The 10,076-nt window shown below is 35.0% G+C and overlaps 1 protein-coding gene across 2 annotated transcripts; it reads right to left on the bottom strand.

Moving 5' to 3' along the window:
* Positions 1 to 72: 72 nt before the first annotated feature.
* Positions 73 to 10,049, bottom strand: LOC109104000 (ubiquitin-like modifier-activating enzyme 5). Of its 2 annotated transcripts, none has more exons than XM_042752355.1 (12): positions 9,577 to 10,049; positions 9,417 to 9,462; positions 9,245 to 9,334; positions 8,865 to 8,974; positions 8,436 to 8,522; positions 8,257 to 8,341; positions 7,236 to 7,340; positions 6,980 to 7,107; positions 4,116 to 4,251; positions 3,696 to 3,771; positions 3,497 to 3,603; positions 73 to 671 (listed from the first exon to the last, which is right to left on the bottom strand). In XM_042752355.1, exons 1-12 carry the CDS (start codon positions 9,723 to 9,725, stop codon positions 594 to 596), a joined length of 1,197 nt encoding a protein of 398 aa, XP_042608289.1. In that variant the 5' UTR covers positions 9,726 to 10,049; the 3' UTR covers positions 73 to 593. The 2 variants fall into 2 exon arrangements, with proteins under 2 accessions (XP_042608289.1, XP_042608290.1); XM_042752356.1 differs by having other exon boundaries at positions 9,250 to 9,334; positions 9,577 to 10,048.
* Positions 10,050 to 10,076: the final 27 nt, after the last annotated feature.

Below are 10,076 nucleotides of genomic sequence, written 5' to 3'. Positions count from 1 at the left end.
CTATTGCTAAGTCTTCTCTAGCTTGACCTACTAGTTCAGATGCAGGAAAAGCAATATGGAATATAATAACAATAAATTTATATTTTTTATTTGCATTATTACAATGTTATACCATTCAATACAGCAGTCAGAATCAGGCCAATGATGAGATATCTGAAATATCTGTGTGATGTTTTTTAAAACATCTGGCTGGGTGTCTACAAGCACAGTATCAGACATGATAATAACATACTTAGATGTGTGACTGAAGTCATATCCATTTACGTCATATAGCTGGTAACAACAGCTATTTAAAAACAATCTTTCAGACTGTTTCTATTAACCATTCCATGCCAACTCTGAAACATTAACACTGTGAAAATAAAAGATCAGCAGTATTAAGACTTTCAGTTGAAGTAAACCTGTAAACATAGTGTTACAGGCTGCTTGCAAAAACAATAAAAAAAAAACAAAACAATACAAACTCATTTAGTAGGAGACCTCAGATGTTACATTTATGTAAGTACTAAATAATAATGAGTTTGTTTTTAAGTGTCTGTGGGAGAGTTTTTTCTGAGTTCAAGGATGTCATTTTCCTCTTGCTTGTTGTTCCTTTACATCTTTCTCATTTGAGCCATCAGCTCTTCTAAACTCTGATCTGTTTCCTCCACCGTCTCCCCCGATGCTCCATCCTGAAAAAAAAAAAGAAAGAACACATGGAATATTACACATACATGGTAGTCAAGAGACGGTAATGATTACCAAGGCTGCATTTATTTTCAAAAACATTTCTTATCAATGTTGAAATCAGGTGTGCTGCTTAACATTCTTTGATAACAAGAAAGTTCAAAACAACAGCATTTATTTGAAAAAAATATTTTCCAACATAAATGTCTTTACTGTCAATTTTGATCAATTTAAAGCATCCTTGCTGAATAAAAATATTAATTAACAAAAAATGTTTACTGTCCTCAAAATTTGAATGTTAGTGTTAATTATTTAGCAGGTAAATGCATTTTGTTTTCACAGGATGTTTGAGTTATTGATCGAATCCTCTCCTGTGCATCATCCAACCACTAATTAGGATAACCCCTAAGGATAAACTGTTTATACATTTCCACAATCTGTTTCTCAAACTCAGAATTCTCTGTGCAGATTAGTTTTAAACTGAGAAATTGTGTATAAGGCAATGCCTTCTAATAGGTTGGATGAGCACTAGTAGCATGCAAAATGCTGTTTTTATCAGTAGGCTTGGTATATAGTGTGGTGATCAAGGACCCTGATTTCAAAGAAACTCTAGTATCAAAAAAAGATACTGAAACGGTATCCACTTCTACATTAAATTTGATCGAATCCACCAAATTAAGATGCAAGATAAAGTCATCTAGCTTGTTGGAACCCCTCTGTAAAAATACAGAATACATCATTAACATATCTTTTCCATAACACGATGTTACTTAATAAATAGGCATGCACAATCAGGAGAAAATTTAGAGCCCATAGCAGTGCCCTTAAGGTAATGCCTTATGGTAAATTTGATGTATTGTATGGTGCTTTCTTGTGCATATTATGATGTCTGTGGTGAATATTGATGTTTTAATGGGTGCAGGTGTGCACTAATCAATGTTGCACTAAGGAAGAGCTTTTGTCTCAAAAACGTTTTGCACTTTCCACTTGTTTTTTAAGGCCTCTGATATAGCATTAAATAAAAGATTTTTTGAGGAGGTGCATATAACTGTGTGCTTATTGTTATTTTTGCTGGCCAAATGTATAAACGTAACATTTTTCCTAAACATATGCATGCATGCATGAATAAATATACACACTACACACACATATATTATGCCAGGGCTATTCAGTTAGTTTCATTTGAGGGCCAGATTACTGAATTGAAAATTTGAAGGGTGCCATGGGGGTTTGGGGGATCCTGATCTCTTTCTGTGGGCCTATAAAATTCGAAATTAAATTTAAATGCATGTTCAGCAGTTAAACGAACATTACCAACATCTATAAAATGATTACATTAGTGCTGTCTGTCAGTCGATTACATTTTAATTTTTTTAAGTAATTAATTACACATTTTCTGTAATTAATCGTGATTAATTGTATATTAATATATTGTCATAATTTCAAATTGAACCTTCAAATTAACGTAGAAACACCATAAAGGTGGTATATTTAAAATATGTTTTTAATGGCATCTCTTTACTCATGCCCTGTCCACACAGAGACCTGTTTCGCTGTATACGCATAAATTTTGTATCGTATGGCGTTTCGTCCAGACGGATCCAGCATTTTGGGAGAGTGAAACCAATATTTTTTTTAAAACTGGGTCCCAGAGTGGATAAATCTGAAAACGCCGCCCTTGCGTTTTCATGTGGACAGCGAATCCCTATATTTTGTGAAACGATGATGTCATCAGCCCCTAGTCAGACAACGCTACGTCACGTAACGGCAACAACAACATGAACAAATACTGAACGATTGTCTTTTTATTAACTAACATTAACACAGATAATTAAATGTATTGTTCCATGTTCTTTGTATACCGCACGCAAGGTTTATGCACATATTCCAAGTCTTCCTCTCCGTTTTTAGTGTATCTCTGAGGCAGAATTACAGCTCCACATGCTGGTCTGGCATGTATACTACATCGTTTTGTGTCGGTTTCGTGTGGACGCAGATATTTCTTGAGACGAGGAAAAAAAAAAAGATTGGATAGGGAAAGCTCTGGTTTCGTGTGGACGTAGCCTTAGTAGCCTATTATTAACAAAGGTTAATATTTTTGACACCAATATTGCTACTGATGTCTCTATTAAATGCATTTTCATTTTAGCCATTAATTATAACCATTCAACATTACAGGTTAACTGAAAGCTATTATTTATAACATTTAGTAGGCTCTGAAAAATATAACGACTTAATTTAAGTGAACGTAAAACAATCCGTTGAAGCGCTACTGGTATGCTGTCTGAAGCAGCTCATACAGTCGAGCGCGCAGCCTTTCAAACTAAACTTCTTCTGATAATCATTTTCATCCAGAGTCTGTGCTATTTCTCGCCAGAAGTTAAGACCTATAACACTGTCTTTATACTTGTTTAAACTAGAGTTGTGGATATCTTATAACCCCCCACGCAAGCGCTTGTCAGGGCTGCCGTCTACTGATGTTGCAGTTTTCGGTAGATTGTTTTTGTTGTTGTGTCTCTTCCTTTTCTTTTTTGGCTGTGTGAAACAACGGCCCAGACTAGTGTTGCCACCTTGTGGACAAACTAATTAGTGCAAAAACAATTTAAGGCGTATGTGCTATAATTGGCGGGTGACCTGCGGGCGCCATTTGAATAGCCCTGTATTATGTAAACAAAAACTTTTATTTTGGATGAGATTAATCGCGATTAATCGTTTGACAGCACTAAAATATTACAAAAAAATAAAACTTCACTGCCTATCAAATTTTTTTTTTAAAGCAGGAAACCTCCTGAATAACCAAAGTGTTGTGTTATAATTCAGTGGGTCGTACTTTCTCAGGTATGGTGTAGGCTACAGTAATGCCCTCCGGCAGATCTGGTACCGGTCCTGATGCGTCCTGAAGCTCTGCCTCTGACACCTCTGAAACCAGCTCAATGCCTGGCAGGAAACAACATCACGTTCAAGCTTACATAACATTTCAAGATTTATGTTTTATGAATGATAAAATGTGCTGTATGTGGGATGCCAACCCCACTCATTGTCCTCATGCACCACTTCCTCTTCTTCCTGTACAACTTCCTGCTTTGGCCGCTCCACTTCTTTTTTCTGGAGTAAGGAATAAATACCACATCATATACTGTAAGTATTAATACTAACTGGTTGTCATAGTATGCCTTTTGTACATCCATGATTAAATAACTTGCTTAGTAACAGTTGTAAATATTTTGGAATTTTCTTAACTAAAAAAAAAATAAAAAAAGTGATGTTTAGCGAAAGTGATGAATTAAAAAAAAAAAAAATTATATAAAGTTGAAAGAAATTTTAAACTTTAATCGAATTAAGAATTAATTTCAGAATTAACAATGTTGTGGTTAAATAATATTTAATTGTTATATATTTTATTAATCAATACATTTCCCTTTGAGTGTTTATGTTTGCATTTGTAGCACCTTGTACTCGTCCTGTTGTCGTCTGCAGTGTCTGTCGTCACACTGTGGGTTGGCCTTCATTGCCATGCTCGGGAAAAAATCCTGCATAGCATTATAGCCCAGGTAATAACTCACTGTTCCAAACCCCAACAGATACCTATAACACAGACAATGTGTTTTAAAGTCCTTCGGAGGTATTGACGCCAAGACCTCTGAGAATTGAAATGACCATGGGTTAGTTAGAATGGTTCAATTTGGTTAAGTTACAAAAATGGCTTCATTTTGCCATCTAATGGCATTTGTATGATACTACAGCATTCACTATCCACTACACAAAGTAATCTGTGTAACTTCACTGGAATAGGATACATCATCACAGTTAGCATGTGGTTATGGTGTAATCTTAACACTGTAAAGCCTGAAATATAGTACATACAATAATAGTTTTTTTTTTTTTAATGGAACAGTTTATTTGAAACTTTAGACAAAATATTCTAATAAAAAAAATAGTTCTTTGAGTATCATGTCAGGATTTTATGACTCATATACAGTTTTTCAAATTATTATGCACATGTCAGTAGAATGATGACAAATTTACTTACAGTATATTAAACTTTGAACTTTCATTAACAATATGAAGCGGGGCACAATGTAACACTTTTTGACTTTCTCTGTTTGTATAAATCCACAAGGGGTTCAGAATATAACTTTCTATCCACAGTAATTTTACACTTGTCTAGTACACATATGTCGCTCGGTTTCATAATTAGCCTACTGTGTATAGGTTTATCTTTATTTACCCTCAAAAAATGGAAGTAAAATGTGACAACATGCCCCATAAGTGGGGTACGTTTTAAAGGGTTAGTTCACCCAAAAATTTTAATTGTGTCATTAATGACATTAAGACCTCCATTCATCTTCGGAACACAGCTTAACAACACTGCAGTGACGCCGCTGACGTACGACGCTGCTGACGTGTTATCTTTGTTATTGGGCGCACCCGAGCGGCAACCTCCCGCTCTCTCTCGTGAAGCCAATAAGGAAGTGACTAAAACTGTAATTCATTGACTGGCCGCTTGAGGCTGGCTGCAAAAGGGAGTCAATCCCATAGACTCCCCATGTTAAAATGCCCAACTTTACAGCAGAAAAAAACATGTTTACAGCCTGGTTCAAAAAATTATTTTGGTCTATATTGCTAATTTTGCCCTTCATGACAATTGTGAGGGAGGTGAATTTTTTTTATAACTCATCCGTTTAAATTATATTAAGCCTTAAAGTTCTGCATAATTAAGGGCGTGGCCACTTGAGTGACAGGTGGATTGGCGCTGCTGACAATGCCGTCGCGCTAGGTGGGCGTGGCTTCAGCAACCAGCTCCCGCCTTTTTGCCCATTTTCGATTTTTCCGGGAGAGTCGCGCGGTGACGCGCTGCCAGATGGCGACGGCCCGCTCTGCACACTTTGAGCTTCAAAACCGCTATTGAGGAGTCTATGGGTGACATCACGGACACTACGTCCATGTTTTTTTACAGTCTATGGGCGCACCAGAAAACGCGTCACCGCAGTGTTGTAAACGCACTCACCCGGAAGAGAAGACAATGCTGAATAAAGTCGTAATTTTTGTTATTTTTGGACCAAAATGTATTTTCAATGCTTCAACAAATTCTAACTGACCCTCTGATGTCAAATGGACTACTTTGATGATGTTTTTATTTCTTTTCTGGACATGGACAGTATACCATACATACATTTTCAATGGAGGGTCAGAAAGCTCTCGGACTAAATCTAAAATATCTTAAACTGTGTTCTGAAGATGAACGGAGGTCTTACAAGTTTGGAACGACATGAGGGTGAGTCATTAATGACAATTTAAATTTTTGGGTGAACTAACCCTTTAACATCTGAGGGGTACGTTGTAACATGACCACATGACAGCTCAAAATGTTATCTGATCTCATGAAAAATATACAAGACAAACTAAAATATTTTGTTATTAAAATAAAATAATTATTATTGTTTATTTATTTTATTTTATTTTTTTCAAATAAAATAATGGCATTTTTTTAGAATTAAAAATGATCTGATTTTGGAGTTTGACAATGAACATTGCAACCATGCTTGATGGCCCACATAAACGAGCAAAAATGCTTTACATGTCTTGAAATAATTTCTAAACATTAAACATTGGCTGTCAGTCTTTATTCACCTGTTTTTCATTGTTTATCATTAAAATTCATTAAAGTAAATAGTGTAAATTACATCACTAATAGTGTAAACTTTGTCATCATACATAACCTTAACTTGTGCAGTGATTGGTGGGAACAAACATCTGTATGTATTTATATACAGTCAGGCTAAGGGGGCTGGTATGGTGGGCTGTTGGCATCTCTGTGTGGTCCTGTTTGGTACTGCATCTTGACTTCTTATAGAAAATGATCTAAACAAATGTGGCATTTATTTTTTCCTGAGTTTTTCCTGTTGCGCTCTATACATAAATAGTGAATTATGAATGAATTAAGTATGAAAATTATCAGTCAAGTAAACCCAAGTTGCTTCAGTCTACTAAGTGTCCATCTTGAAATATTACTTACAATTTAAAGGCTATTCTTATGTATACAAAGAGTTTGCAGCATAAAGACATGTACCACATCCTGAAGGGGGATGTTTTTAGAATTATACTAAAAGGCCTTGTAATTGCTAATAAGTATAAACTATCAGTCATGTAGTAGACTGTACAACAGGTCTTTCAGTCAAGTTGGTCATGTTGAGTTACAGACCTTGGAAATTTGCATATCAAATATGATACAGTATGTTTTACAGAGATTAAAAAAACAAAAACAGCATGGTTAGGTTTGTGCTGAATCATCAAGATTGTGATGAGGTCTTACTTCAGGACATTCTGCACAAGGAGCCCGGCGACCACTCCCATTGTGGTGGGCAGACTGGCAGCACAAACCCCGTCCCTTTTCAACGTCTTCTCGTCGATATTTGCCGCCACTACGAGTGGAGGTGCACACTGACACACAAACACACACCTATATCAGACTAGACAGTATAGAAGAGGGTACAGCCATATGAAATGGTTAAGATCATAAATCATATTCAAGACACATAGTATGTGTTTTGGGAGTATGTGTGTCATACAGCAAAACAAGCAGTTTCTCCAGGGATGATGAGCTGGATGTGTCCAGAAACGGCATTCTCACTGACGCCTGACTCCATCCAGATCTGACCCAACTCATTACATGCCTATAAGAGAGAAACAAACATGCAAGCAATTGCTAAACTGCAGTGACTGTGTGAATAAAAAAATAATAATTCAAAATATTGCAAAAAAAAAAAATAAAAAAAAATATATATGTACACACACATTACTGATGTCAAACAATTAATCACATCCAAAATAAAAGTTTTTGTTTACATAATATGTATACCATGTATATTTATTATTTATATATAAATACAAACACATGCATGTATATTAGGGCTGTCAAATGATTAATCACGATTAATCACATCCAAAATAAAAGTTTTGTTTACATAATATATGTGTGTATACTGTGTATATTTATTATGTATATATAAATACACACTCATGCATGTATATATTTAAGAAGAATATGTTATGTTTAATATATTAAATATATTTATATATAAATATAAAATATAAGAATATAAATGTATAAATGTATATACATGTAAATATTTTCTAAATATATAATTTATATGTGTGTATTTATATATACGTAATAAATATACCCTGTACACATACATATATTATGTAAACAAAACTTTTATTTTGGATGTGATTAATCGTGATTAATCATTTGACAGCCCTAATGTATATATTTAAGAAAAATATGTTATGTTTACATATTAAATATATTTATATATAAAATAAAACATAAGAACAGAAATATATAAATGTATATACATAAATATTTTCAAAATATGTACTGTATGTGTGTATACATATACATAAATATACACAGTACACACATATATTATGTAAACAAAAACTTTTATTTTGGATGTGATTAATCACGATTAATAGTTTGACAGCACTAATACATACACACACACACATACATATACATATACATATATATATATAAAATGAACAAAAAAAAGTTACAGTTGTTACAGTTTAATGCCAAAAACTCACAGTGTTAATGGCCATCCGAGCCTCAAAGTTATCAACACAACTGAGGACCAAATCCACTGGCTTCCCCTCCTCAAGTCCTCCGTGACTGAAAACACAAAAGCAAGATTGTTTACTACAGCCATATTTGAGAATGAGAAGGAAATCTTTGAGCATACTGTTACATTAAAAAAGGTGATCACCTAATGCGGTTCATGAAGTGTGTGAAGTTGTCCATTGTGGTGATGTTGTAATTGTGGGTCTCAAAAGCAACATCTGGATTAATGTTCCTATGCAGGAAATCAGAATTAAAATGGGAAATATCAAATAAAATGCTGTTAAATAACCTTTTTTAATCCACATCACAGTTTGTTAAAATAAAATGTAAATACAGAAAGATGAGGAGGATTTCCACTAAAATAAAAAAAGAACATAAGTTTCATAAGCAAATTTATATATATATATATATATATATATATATATATATATATATATATATATATATACACACATACACTTATTTATTTATTTGAATCTAATATATTTGAATTTTTGTAACACTATAAATGTCTTGACTGTCACCTCTGATCATTCCTTGCTATATATGTTAAGATGATTAACCTCCCCCTTACCTAAGAGTGTGTTCTGCAGCCTCAACTTTACTGAGCCCTGCCTGATGCGGCTGGAAGAAGAGCCGGTTCATGTTGGCCAGCTCCACCTTATCATAGTCGAACAGCAGCAACTGCAGGGAAGAAATCACAGACACAGCAAAAAGAGGCATGACAGTCTGTTACTGCAGAGCCCAGGCATGTCTCTGGGGGTTATGCTGTTGGCTTCCCCCCTTTTCCCCCGACTGGCAACACACACTACAAGAATGCACCAAGTTTAACTAAAAAACATTTAGTGTAGACCTGCCACGGAACCGGCCAATCAGTGCATTTTCATATGTGATTAATTGGTCCTATATATCATTAGATCTATATATTGAAGAATGAGGATAAAGGTGCATTACCTTACCAATGCCACATCTGGTGAGCATTTCTGCAGTGACACTCCCCACGCCTCCCACTCCCACCACTGCCACAGCATACGAGCGGATGCTCTGAGAATGACAGCATCTCAACACGAGCAGGCAAGCGGTTATCAATATAAGTGTCATAACAATAATAAATACTCATGTTTACCTCGTAGTCTTGAACTATGCCCATTCTTTTGAGTGCCATCAGACGACTGTGAGACATTAAATATAAAATTAAAAAGTGACTATCGCACCGGTTTAGCCTTCCATATGTTCAAAAACAAGTCAGTGGTAATAAATAAACACAGCAGCGTCACATTGCTCACCTGTATGGATTCGAGTCTACGACTTCAGCACTCATTTTATCGATCTTTGGTCTGAGATGATGTTCAGCATCACTTTGCTTCTGTTTGGATTTAATTAGTTCATTTTCTAACTCACGGATTCGCAGCTTCAGTTCCTCAACGGTGGCCATTTTTTTTTCTTTAAAAATCCTATAATGTAATAAACACGAGTTGATATGATTTTCCGATGGGAAAAATAAAGCACGTCAAAGATTAATATTAATGTAACGTTACACGTCCGCACTGTTAGAAACCAGCTGGCGAAGAGTGTGTCTAGATATTGAGCCCGGAGTGAAACACGAAGTACACGGGAACGAAAGTTCCCTAAATGAATGATTCGCGCAAATCGGTTCGTTCTTTAAAGTGAACTGGTTAAAAAAAATCACTACGCCACATGTAAACACGTTTTGTTCGACAATTAAGAGTCAAGTTAGAGCCATGACTCATCGCCGTTTAGAGGCTAAATATAATTTAAATTTAAC

This window comes from Cyprinus carpio, chromosome B24 (assembly GCF_018340385.1).
Source record: "Cyprinus carpio isolate SPL01 chromosome B24, ASM1834038v1, whole genome shotgun sequence".
Taxonomy (NCBI): Eukaryota; Metazoa; Chordata; class Actinopteri; order Cypriniformes; family Cyprinidae; genus Cyprinus; species Cyprinus carpio.
This window is presented reverse-complemented; position numbering and strand designations above follow the sequence as displayed.

Coding starts and splice junctions, on each gene's coding strand:
- LOC109104000 (XM_042752355.1), bottom strand. CDS start 9,725: ATGGCCACCGTTGAGGAACTGAAGCTGCGAATCCGTGAGTTAGAAAAT. Junction 9,463..9,576: donor GTAGACTCGAATCCATACAG/GTGAGCAATGTG, acceptor AATGTCTCACAG/TCGTCTGATGGCACTCAAAA. Junction 8,342..8,435: donor CACTTCATGAACCGCATTAG/GTGATCACCTTT, acceptor TTGTGTTTTCAG/TCACGGAGGACTTGAGGAGG.